The 12,253-nt window shown below is 41.7% G+C and overlaps 1 protein-coding gene across 1 annotated transcript in view; it reads left to right on the top strand.

The window, feature by feature from the left end:
* The window catches only part of UBE2K (ubiquitin conjugating enzyme E2 K), a 34,378-nt gene extending 27,388 nt beyond the window's left edge, over window positions 1–6,990 (top strand). The window contains exons 5-7 of the mRNA XM_042870428.1: window positions 2,643–2,742; window positions 6,195–6,323; window positions 6,723–6,990. Of these exons, the coding sequence (XP_042726362.1) occupies window positions 2,643–2,742; window positions 6,195–6,323; window positions 6,723–6,797 (304 nt within the window). The 3' untranslated portion in view covers window positions 6,798–6,990. The remainder of the gene's footprint in view (window positions 1–2,642; window positions 2,743–6,194; window positions 6,324–6,722) is intronic.
* Window positions 6,991–12,253: the final 5,263 nt, after the last annotated feature.

Here is a 12,253-nt window from a genome sequence, read left to right as displayed (position 1 = left end):
CTGTTTCTGCTCCTAGAAGATACAGTGTAAATGAAAGTAAATTGCTTGTAAAAGCAGTGTGTGTGGTCAGAACTCCACGAGCCCTGGGCAGTCCAGTTTAAGTAATGGTAGTATTTTCAAACACCTGAAGTAGAAGGATTTCTGTGAGACAAGAGTTTGGAAGAGCTTTTTTTGGTGACAGTGTAATTATGGTGTCTGTTACAGTTGCTGATAGTTCATGTTAAGTGTCTCTCCCCAAAACAAATAATCCTAGACAGTGTAATAAAACAACATAACTGAGGACCTTGGGTTAATAGCATGCGTAGTGGCTGTGGTAGCTTCTGAAATTCCCTGCAAGAAGATGGAAGTGGTTACATCCATTTGAGCTTAGAAAGGTGAGAAAGTTTGGTGGTCTGTTGACACCTGGGTGCCAGAGAAGTCAATACATTGCATCATGAGTCATTTAACATTAGCAGTTATCCTGTGGGTTGTGCCAGCAACGTATGTGTTGGGCAGATTGATTTCAAGATGGCAGAGAAGAGGAAGATTGTAAGAGTAAAATAGCACAGGTGTGTGTAATGCAAAAACACTTCAACTCTGTTATTCAGGGTCAGTCTTCTGGTGTGTGTGATTTAGCTATGGAAAAGCAAGATGGTTTGTATGCAGTTTACTGAGTTAGCTAGGATCTCTTCGTGCAGCTGAGGCTGCGTTTCAGTAACTAGGTGTTCTTATTGGATTAAGCATCCTTCTAGTTAATCCCCAGCTTTATAATTTAAAGAAGCATTCAGCTAGGAAGCTGAAATACTTGATTTCTTAGAATACAGATCTTGTAAAAGTGTTAGGGCTTTTCAGTTTTTTTGGGTTACGTTTTGAAGAGTTAAGTGTATGAAGCTGAGTGCTTGAGGGGACTTGAAACTGATGTAGCAGTTGGAATGAGACAATGTGTGCTAATTAAAATCTCTAGCACATGGGATGCTTCTTCTCACTTCATTTTGATGTGGAACATTACACTGTGAAATCTCAGTGATTATCAAGTTGTGGGTTTTTTTTTAACTTAACTTTCTAAGAAAAATATTTTAAGAATTTGACATAATTAGGGAAGAATGCCTAATTGGACTGGCTAGCAACATAGGAGGAAAGCCTTAGTGTATACAGCTAGGAGTACAATACTCAAGTGTCACAGACGTACCTCTGACACCTTACGTGACACAGGGTGCAGCATAGATGCGCTCTGCCGTACCGCGAGACAGCGCGTCAGTACTGGAAAACAGCCAAGCTTCTGAAATCTGACACTGGAAATACAAAAAGAAACAGACAGCAATGCTATCTGGACCAACAGATGAAATTCCTCTCTACCCATTCTAACAAACTTGCTGCACTGACTTCCAGCCTTCCAGAAAAGGAGAAGCTACTTTCTGTTAATTGATACTTGTGTTGATTGATTATGCTTTTCTCCACAACGTTCCTTTAGCATTTCACGTACTGTAACTGTCTAACTCAAATCTAAAATGTTGCATTTTTCCACTAGTAAAAGGTTGAATAGTTTTGTGTATTACCTTGAAGATCTGTCTGTGCCAGCAGCGCAACAACTGAGTCTGCTGAACCGCTCAGCACAGCAGGGTCCTGATGTGGCTGCCAACATGTGCCAGCTGGAATGGTAGATCAGAGATGGTGTTCATGATCAAAATCTATTGAAACTGTACATTTGAAATGTTACAGCTCTACAGATTAACATGCAAATAATGATTTGATACCTCTTTTCTGAGTGATGATTGACTTTAGATACATACCTGGTTTTCCCTTTTATAAGCAATTGAAGTCTCTTATTCTCGATAGGCGTTGAGATGAAGGTAAATGATGAACTCTTAGGAGATGGATGGTTTAGACTCCAGAGCCACATTGTCTTCAACAAACATCTTTCAGAGAAGCCATTAAATGCCTTTAGAGCACCATTGTTTCTACAGAAACGTTTTCTTACACTGTCTGGAATTGTATCCCAGCTGAAACCGGGACGACTGGTTGAAACTGTCAGTAGTGTATCATGTTGAAATGAGACAAAGTTGGGAGACTACCTTCAGTTGCATGCTTCTGTAATTGTCCAACCTTTTTTTGTTGTGGTAGTGATTCACTATGTAAATTGTTAACTTCTTTAGGGGGAAGAAATGTAAAGTGATGCAATGCAAAAGATGTCAAATGTAAAATTCCTTATCTGGTATAAGAATTTTAAATAAAGGTCACTGTTTCTGTATATGCTATTTTCTTATAAAGAGTGCCAGCAGAGGGAGCACACGTTGGCTGACAGTTTGGTACCCAGAGATTGAGCAAGGTGCTGTTACGGGTAGTAAGGAAGGACAACACAAACTTCAAGCTAGCTTCTTTTTTTGAGCAAGTGAAATGAATTCTGGGATGTGGGTAAGATCCATTGTGTAGGTCAAGAGTTCTTTTCCACATACTTAGAGCATCGTTAATGATCACGTCCCCATTTAAAAACTCACTTCAATTAAACTGTGTTTTACTACCTCTAAACTGTACTAGTTGAAGGTTCTAACTTCCAGATTTAAAATATCTCTATGTATTCTCATATCCCTTGTTTTATGACTGTAGCAGCAGAGGTGTCTACAGGTGTGGGATTTGGTAAAGTCATTTTCAAATTCTAATTTCAGGGCAGCAGCAATGACTCTAAGAACAGTGTTGTTATCTCTGCAAGCGTTGTTGGCTGCTGCAGAACCAGACGATCCGCAAGACGCAGTAGTGGCAAACCAGGTAAGAAGCTCAGTTGACTGAACTGCTAACATTTCTGTAACCTTCATTAACTTGAACTGAGTTTGGAATAAGGTCAGTCAATAAAGATTTTTCAGTCACCTATTTGAAAACTGCTTTACAGTAGGTGTGAGTTACTACAGTGTTTTGTTCTTTACTCTCTGTATTCCAAAGTAAATAGCAGTTACTGTGCAGTGTGAAAAGATGTATTTGTTTCTTGGTTCCTTATTTAGCTTGTAAGAAATGTCGGGAGGTAACTATGCATAGTAAAATGGATTCCAACGTAACTTTCCTTTTAAACTTTCCTTCCAGCCTGCCTGGTCTGGTGGTTGGTGACCCTGCACATAGCAAGGGGGTTGAAACTAGATGATCATTACAGTTCTTTTCACCACAGGCCTTTCTATGATTCTGTGAAAATCTAAGACTTACACAAACATTTGTTTTTATTCTGAAACTATTTATTTATTGGATTTGAATTGGCTTGTAGCTCCTCTTCTAGATTAGTATGAATACTGCTGAGTGTTGATTTGTTGAAAACAAAAATCTTAGGATTAAATGCTGCAAGTCACTATTCGTGAGACACGTTTAATCTACATGGAGCATTCTGTGTTTTACCTTTGCAAGTACTTGGGTTAACTATTTTAGTCAAATATGTATTAATAGAATTCTAATGTAATCAGCAAGGTTTGTTATTCTTCAGACAGTAGCAACAATTTATTATAAAAAAAATAGCTGGTGCTATTTAAAATGTTGATCAAGGATGGGAACAACCTTTCTATGGCTTCAATCATTTGACAGTTTTCAGCAAAATCCCAAGTATGCATTTATTTCTCCTTTTTTCTTGGGGGGAAGGGGAGGGGGGAGAGAGAGAGAGAGGGAGAGGGAGAGGGAGAGAAGGCTTTGCTTTGCATTTGGCTGATAATAAGGATATATTTCAGTAACAAAAAAGTAAGTAAGTAAGAAGTTCTTCCAGCATCAATCTTCTCTATATCTCCTGTAAGTCAGCATGCTCCAGGAAAGGGTAAGAAGTGTGTACTCCCTTCTCCTAAAGTCTAGTCTATGTAGGGTGATAGTTAATCAGTTTATCAAAGCTGTCTGGTTTTAGAGGGAAACGTGGAGAACAGAGGAAACTCATTTTGTTCGTTGGTGGAAAAGCTGTTTTACATTTTCCTTTTTCACAAAGAACAAAAATAGAACTTCCTATTCTGCTGCTGAAAGTAAAATTCCAACAATCTCATAGAAACACTTCAGCTGGAAGTTGTTCTCCCTCAGATAGAAAACTTCATGAAACTCTCTGGACTCTGGATTGCAGTTTTCCAGGTGGTCTTTGGGGGTGTCAGGTGGGACTGTGGCACTGCTGGTGTGGGGAAGATTCAGTTTGTCCCCTACAGATATCTATGTGAAGGGCCAATCTGCTGTGCCAGCAGGTTGGCCTTTAGTTACACACGTGTGTAAGTAGAAAGTTGTTATAAACTCTGAGAGAGGTGAAGGTTAACATCCAGTTCTTCCACATAATGGTGCACGGTCTTTGTTTTTTCCAGGTCACTTATCTTGTCCCATCCTCTTGTTCCCCTCTACTATCCCCAAAAATCTTCTTGAAAACAAAATCTAATAAGGAATTATGTATCCTGTATGCTCATCTTTGTTTTACTTTGCTAATTTACGTAATTATTTGTTAGATGAGGTACAGGGAAGTATTTTCCTACACATGTTTTGGCTGAATCTCAGGGTGAACGCAGTGTTCTACTCCTCCTGCTCAGATAATGGCAGTGATTTCAGGTACCTGCCATCTTCAGATGCTGTCCAGTGCCAAAACTACTTCATCATACTTGACTGGTTACAGCTGGTTTTTAAGTACAGCAGCATAATTGACTGTGACTCCCAATACAGAGACATCAGTAAGAGATTCTTGTGTGCTTCTCAGTTCAGTGAGAAGCCAGATTACTAAATAAAGGAGTTCTACTTTCAGGAAACTGAAAGCTAGTTCTGAATAAAATGCAGTTATGCGAACACGACTTAAATTCTTTCCTCTTCAGCTTGTTGCTTATTAGATCTGCCAATATTTTCAAATCCTTAAAAAATAGAATAGGAAGTTTTCTTAAGACAGAATTGTTTTGGGATGTTACTGATGCTACCCTTACTGCTTCCTCACTTCTTTAGTTGTAAAGATTAAAAATGTATTAGAGAGCACTGTTTATGTAAGAGTTATTTCTACAGTAGGTTATCTTCTCTGTTTAACACCATTAATAGTCAGTGACTATGTGGGGTTCTTCGTGGGGAACAAAGTTAGCAGGAGGTGTACACAGCTCATAATGCAGTTGAATTTGGGACTGTGCTGTAGGAAAAGTGAAATGAAATGTAAGAAGTACTGACTTGGACAGTACTTTACAGGTATGATTGTTTAGATGTATGGATAAAATACTAGAATGATGGTTGTGTTTCTGTCCTTAAAATGACTCTAAAATCGTGCATTTTCCTGTATCTTGTCACATCATCTTAGTGCTAACACTTATTATATAGGTAAGGATGGAAAAACTTTTTCAGGAGGAATGATTAAGGAGAAAAAGTATGGTTTGAATAAAGGCAGTGTATGGTTATGGAGATTTAAAACTTGATTTTCTAGATGAACGTTGCTGGAACAGGAAGCTGTCGTCTTGCTTTGTTGTCTACAGTTCATGACAGATGACCCACTTTCCTGGCTTTTGAGTTCCTGGCACAGGGCAAAAGCTCTTATAATGGTCACTGTGTTGTTTGCTGAAAAACCTGCTAGTGACAAGATTGGTGCAAAATAAAATTATGCAGTGTATTTAAATGTTATTGTCTGATTAACAGTAGCTTGCAGAGAGTTGCAATTTCCTAGTTTCTTGCACATTCTCCTGGTTTTTCAGCCCTTTTTCATGGTAACAAGCTGCCCTTACATCCGTATTTTGAGTAGGAGGGCATGTAGTAAGAGTCAGCCCTCCCTGAAATGTAGAAGTCCCTGCAGTGTACAAAACCAGGCGTCACTTCAGTGATGAGAGAAATACACAAAAGTTCAGCACAATGCATACATTCACCAGTTGCTGACGTGGGAGCAGCTCATGCTTTGCTGCGCTGAACAGAAACGTTTGGTAGCTGTGCCAAATACAGCTGCTGTAGTCCTTCCTGGTCGCTGCAGTCGAGAGCGTTGTGTTGGCAGAGCTAGTATTACTGGATTGTACACACACCTGTAGTGTGTCATTTAACAAAGGCAAACGCATCCAATTAAATGCTTGCATAAGCTTCAGCTGCGTGTAACGCTCGCCTCCACGTATTGTTTCAAAAACTTGAGTTGGATCAGCGTGAAATAGGGTTGAAATATTGTTGAAGATGTTACAGAGAGAATTGGGAATGGAACCTGCTGCGTCATCGTACTCTTTGGTTGGACCGTTGAGTTGACTTAACTTCCCATTCTCCCCTCTCTTTCTTTTGTATAGTACAAACAAAATCCAGAAATGTTTAAACAGACAGCTCGACTTTGGGCACATGTGTATGCTGGAGCACCAGTTTCTAGTCCAGAATACACCAGAAAAATAGAAAACCTTTGTGCTATGGGCTTTGATAGGGTAAGTATATCCATGAGGTTCCCTTCCAACCCAAGCCGTTCTATGATAGGTAACTTGAATGTTTTCCAGTAGGAGTGGGGCAAGCATATAGGCAATAGGAGCCATTCAGACATTGAAGTAAAACTGGCCATTTCTGTTCAATTTGGAGGGTCAGTCAGGCGGTTTGGCTGCAGTTGGAGTTCTGAGATGCTTCGTTGTTAGTGAAAGAATAAATTAGTAAATCTGAAGTTCCCTCACCCTTTTTGAAATAACCTTTCTGAAAATGATTAGCTAAGACTTGGGTGAAAAACCAACATAAGCTGATAAATCTGCAAACAAATTTCATTTCTCAGTTGCAGGCTCACGCACTGAAAATGTTGCTGTTACCTGTTTACCTTACTGTTTGTTTTCTCATTGCAGAATGCAGTAATAGTGGCCTTGTCTTCAAAATCATGGGATGTAGAGACTGCAACAGAATTACTCCTGAGTAACTGAACCATGTAGAGAGCTGCTTCGGTTGTCCAGCTTGCCCCTTCGGAGGAGCATCACCATCTGTTATTTTTAGGATTCTATATAGATTCTCTTTTAAAACTGGCACTCTTGCCTGATGATGCTATCTAGGCACGATTGGAGACTGAAAAACCGCTCTGTAAATAAAGCTAATTAAACGTCTGTGTAAATTTAAAAAGGGGAAATACTTTAATTTTTTTCTTACTAAATATTGTAAAAATTCTTTGAGCTCAGCTAAAATAAGGGGGGGAAAAACATGCCTACTTTCGTGTTTAGCAGTGTGACGAAAACTAGCAGGAACTTTCTTCAGGATTTTGATTTAGTAATTCAGAAAGCCACATTTTGAGTGTTAGTCATCAAAATTGTTGGTGCCGCTCATCACAGCTATCTTACTGTTCTTAACATGGATCCTATGTGCCTGTGGATTGACCTATATTTGCATGCTTGTACTTAATAGACGTATTAGGTAGGGGCGCTGAAGAGAGCACCATTTAAATACTCGAGTGTTCCTGTTTTCCTGAAAGACTTTAAAAGATTCACCCAAAGTTGCAAATGGTGACCTGTTCAGAACCTTTTTCTTCGTAGCTTATTAATTGGGGAGCCGGATTCTCTTCTCCCTGACGTCATACAGCTAAGAACCCTCCCTCGATGATTCTTCATTCTGTTGGTATTGTGTGCCATGTATGGTAGTCTAGGCTCGCCTATGAAGAACATATTTTGAATTATCAGTGATTTTCATCCATCGTATTTTCTACACACTAGTAAGGGTTTAGTATGCCTTGATATAGCACAAGAATGGAGCTGGTTTTCTTTTCTTTTTTTTTTTCTTTTTGTCTTAAGTGGATGTAAAATGTTCTTCAATATATCTTGGATAATATGACTTCACTGGATTTGAAGGAGGAAAAAGCTAATTCTCTGGCATACTGAGAATTATATTTTCTTTTGAGTGCTTGATATGATGCAATCAGCTGTTTTTGCAGCAGTTTCCTAGCTTTATTTTGGGCTTCAGTTTAAGGATTGCTTTCCAGGTACTTGAAAACTCATCCTTGCTTGCGTTTTTCTCTAGTTGACACATGGAGGCTGTGTTGGTGTTTTTACTGTACATACTTCAAATGCACATAGAAGTTTGTTCTCAATTTAGCTTTCTTTTGGATTGATGTTTCTGATAAACGAGAACTGAAACTTACCTTGGCTTGTACATACAGTCAGTCGTCTTATTCGTATTAAAATGACATTTCATCCTGAGTGCAAAAGCTTGAAAATTATTAGTTTTGCAACTTCAAACACTAGTACATCTATTTAAAGAGAGCTCTACTGTCTTTATGAATATGATGCTAACTTTTGAGAATATATCTGACAAGGACGTTCAGAGAAATGCTGAGAATAGGGTGGGGATTGTCAGTGCTGTACCACGTAAGGCATTTTTCCACAACTGTCTCTTCTCCTGAAGAGTGCATTAATGGGGTGGGATGTGGGGAGGGACGTCTGGTTGGGGTTTCTCTTGGACTGTGAAGTGCAGGCTGAAATAGTTTCACTCTTCGTAGAGGTTTGTTTAGAAGTTGTACTGGATGAGATCAGGAACGCTGCACCTGATCAGTGTCTGGAGCACAGCTGTGGAACAGAACCAGAAAGTAGAGCTGTACAGACCCAACTCTTCGGGGATGCGCTCTGAACTCTTCTGTCCCATGTGTCCGAGCTTAAAATATTTTGGGGGCACAGACAGTAAATACTTCTAGCTCATATCAGTGCAATACTAAATGCATTTGCTTAGTCTTATACATACTGCTTTTTGAGGTGTAGTCTGATCACTTTTCTTGGATTTTCTTCAGTTAGTGTAAATCATTCTCGAAGATGCCAAAGGAAACAAATTGTTTTGTCTTTCTTTATATTTATTTATTTTTTTAAACAAGAAGCTGCTACTGTTCAGCTGGTTTGCTAGGTGAGAACCAGGGACGGTAGGAAACTGGCAGAACGCCGCTAGTGTTAACCTCAGATTGCTGTTTTTTCTGTTGTACAGGGTAAAAACTTGATTACATCAACTCCTTTTCTGTTGTGTTGTTTTATCCTGGTGGTAATTATAAATTGCTGACTGCTTTCCCTTGCTCTTCGCTGCTATTCATCAAAAGAAGAAACTCTGAAATTGTTGTCAAGGGATATAAAACTTCTGTCGTGGGCTTCTGCGTGTGTCTTTGGATGAGATCGGTCTCCTAAGAGCGCCCACTGAAAGCGCGTGTCCAGAGGTACCCACATTTCCTGAACTGTGCGTAAAGGAAGATGGGGAGGGAAGAAGAGTGGAAGTGGTTTTGAGGTGGTCATGGTCACCACTGAAACAACGCCCTGTTAACTTCTGTTTCTCTTGTGAAGTTACCTCATTGTTGTCTCCGTACAAGAACACTTGTCTTCCCTTTCCCTTACGCGTAGGTGTTGGATGCTATTTTTTGCCCTCCATCCCCACGTGCTTTACAGCAGAGATACCTTGATGCTGGCTCAGGTGCTGGCAGAGGGCAGCTTCTCAAGGCCTGAGCTGGGAAGGAGAGATGACATTAGGGAGACATCAGTGGGCTGAAGTTCTCGAGTTCTCATGTTAGTCTTTCCTAAGGAGTGGTTTTGTCTTCTCGATAGTTATCAGAGTTGAATACAGGAATAAGGTTGTTCAGGGTTGGTTCAGCTGCAGCTGGGGCTGAGCCCCAGGGAGTTTACTATCAGCATTCAGCTCGCTGAGTTTGTACACAATGTAGTTGTGCCATGTGCGTGAGCGGCGCCATGTTGTGGGCCCTACACATGGCCAATGCAGAGCTGCCACACTGCTCACTGCTTCAGGCTCAGGCTCACATTTCCTGCTTGCTTAAAACGAATTTTTGTGAACTGTGGGGACAGTTGCTTGCCGAGTACAATAAATCTCATATTGTCGTCCTTCAGTATTTAAGAAAGCAGCTTGAAACAGTTATTCTGAAGTCTAGATGGCCCAGTTTTTCTTAACAAGGCGTTGCTAATGGAGCATACAGATTTCCAGAGCGTGAGATCTCACTGCTCAACATTTTAATGTTCATCTGGCAAAGTGGTTGGTGGGGAACCAGCAGCTCCTATCTCATCCACTTCTTCAAAAAGCATAGTGTAATTTTGCATAGAGATAAAGGAATGTCCCTTTGTGTTGCCAAAAGCCTCAGTTTTCCCGTGAGTGCCAAACTCTCCATCTCTGGCATCTGCTCCCCCTTGCCAAACTCGCAGCTTTCTCCCTCGTGTCTGTGAGGGAGTTGTGCTCCTGCTGTGACCAACTGGGACCTCTTGGACAAAGCTTAGCGATGGATCCTTCCAGAAAGTTCTGGCCTGCGGTGCTACTCCTGCGTGTTCCAAACTTCCCTTTTGCAGCAAAAAGCGTGCCAAGCCAGCAGCGCAGAACTGGGTATGAGTGAGCAGCTTTCTGGTGAGCCTTGTGCCAGCTGGGCGCTGTGCTGTGCCTAGCCCAGGAGTTAGCGTGGGGCTGGGTGCTAACGCACTAGGAATATTGTCTGTCCGTCTTCTCCTTTCAGATCAGAATAAAAGAATTAAATAGGCAGGAAGGAGCTTACCTGGTGATACCGAGCCTGTCGGGGGTGGTGTGGGCAACAAACATTCAAACTATGCAAATTGAAGCTGTGAATCAGTCTGGGTACTTGAAAGCCTATGGAGTGCTGATTTATGGGAGGGGGAAAATCAAACCTGAAACGTAGTTTCAAGCAAGAGTTCTTGTTTACTGCATCTCCTAATGTGAAATGTTCTGTTTTCAGAGTGAGGGGAAGAAGCTTGACTGTGAGCACGTCCCTTGCTTCCTTCCTAAATACCAATAAAAGCTGGCTTAGTGTTGGAGGCTTGCCCAAAGGGGAAAAGGATAACCACCTGAGCAGTGCTAGTTTGGTTTCGTGTCTGCTTATATGCAGCCTCAAGAAGGTCAGGTGTCCTGTCCTGCTCCTGCCCTATTTGTTGATGGCAGAAGTTGATCCAAACATCTAGCTGCTCACTTGTGCTGCGCTTGTAGGACTTGATGAGCTGAGAACGCCCTTCATCGTGCCATCCATTGCATCGTCCAGCTGCAGCAGGAAGCCAGGGTGCTCAGCGAGTGCCTCGGGCTTTGCCTGGGAAGGCTGTGCAGGTGGTTTGCTATGAACTCTCCTCATTTTCCAGTCAGAGCCTTCTCCCATGGCTAGGTGAAGAAGCAGCTGTTTCTTCCCTCTTGCTCATTTTCTGATCTATTCTGAAGCCATCAGTGGCTGCACACAGCTCGCTCTTCTGCTGGTGCTGCATCCTCAGCTGGTTCAGCTGTAGCCACATCAGCCCAGCTGTCCTCAATGCATTTTGCTTCTTGCTCGGTTATTCCAGCTGCAGTGCCCTGGAGTTAGCAACTCATCTTTTCAGATCTGCTCTCATTCAGCAAAATCTTAGAACTCGTTTGCCCTGTACTGTGATGTTCCTTCTCTGCTGTTACCTGCTTTGTAGGCATCAAACTCTCTGGCCGGCTGCTTGTGGCGCTGAGCCTCTCCTTGCTGGTGTCAGCTGGGAGACGTGACTCAACAGCTGAGGAAATGTACTGTGAAAATGCTGTATCTGCCCACTGCTGGTGCTGGGGGGTGGCTGGAGCAGGCTGCCCTCATAACGCTGATGTCAGCTGTGGAAGAACCCTGCTTTTCACTTTTCCATCTGAAATTCTGACTTTTCTTAAAAAAAAAACCAAAAAACCAAAAAAAAAAAAAAAAAAAAAACAACAAAAAAAAAAAAAAAAACAACCTGAAAACCCTAAAAAATATATTAAAAAGTCTGATAAAAGCTTGGTAGGAGGTGGGCTCCTGTGCATCAGCCTGCCTGTAATGGAGTGGGGGGGCTGGGATGCAGCATCAGTGTTTTTTGTCTTGAAAATAAAAACACAAACACTTTTGTACACAAATGATTTTTTAAATAAACACACATTTGAAAAGATGTTGATTTCTTTTCGCTGGGAATGCTTAATAAATGCATGTTTCCCTGAAAGCAGTTTTCTTTTTATTTCTGGTATTTCAGATGGTTCTCGTGTTCCCCAGTGCACTGCCTCTGTGTCAGCAGTGAGAGCGGCTGGGCTCTGTCCTAATGCTCGTGGAAAAGGGAGAAATGGTGTAAATTTAATCTGTGTGGTGAAAGCGTGATTTTGGCTAAGGCTCACAGAGCACACGCGGTGTCTCCTTGAGAAGAAGCAAAGCGGTGTAGGCTGTGTCTGAAGAAAGAGAGGAAGCAGCCTTTGTTTCCTGCTGCCGCTGATCTGGTAGCTGTGCATTTCCAAGCACGGTGTGCTGCGTGGACTGCGGCACTTCTCTGCAGGGAGGTGATGGCTCTTGCTGAGCTCCCGGTGCTGTCCTGCAGCTGGGGGAGGGCTCGGGCAGAGGCTGTGGGGCTTGGGTCAGTGGTTGCTGAACGGAACACGGTGGTCTGAAAGC

This window comes from Lagopus leucura, unplaced genomic scaffold (assembly GCF_019238085.1).
Source record: "Lagopus leucura isolate 7727_CA_CO unplaced genomic scaffold, USGS_WTPT01 Super-Scaffold_100004, whole genome shotgun sequence".
Classification (NCBI taxonomy): domain Eukaryota; kingdom Metazoa; phylum Chordata; class Aves; order Galliformes; family Phasianidae; genus Lagopus; species Lagopus leucura.
The sequence above is the reverse complement of the archived record's forward strand: the minus strand, read 5'-3'. Positions and strand labels throughout refer to the sequence as shown.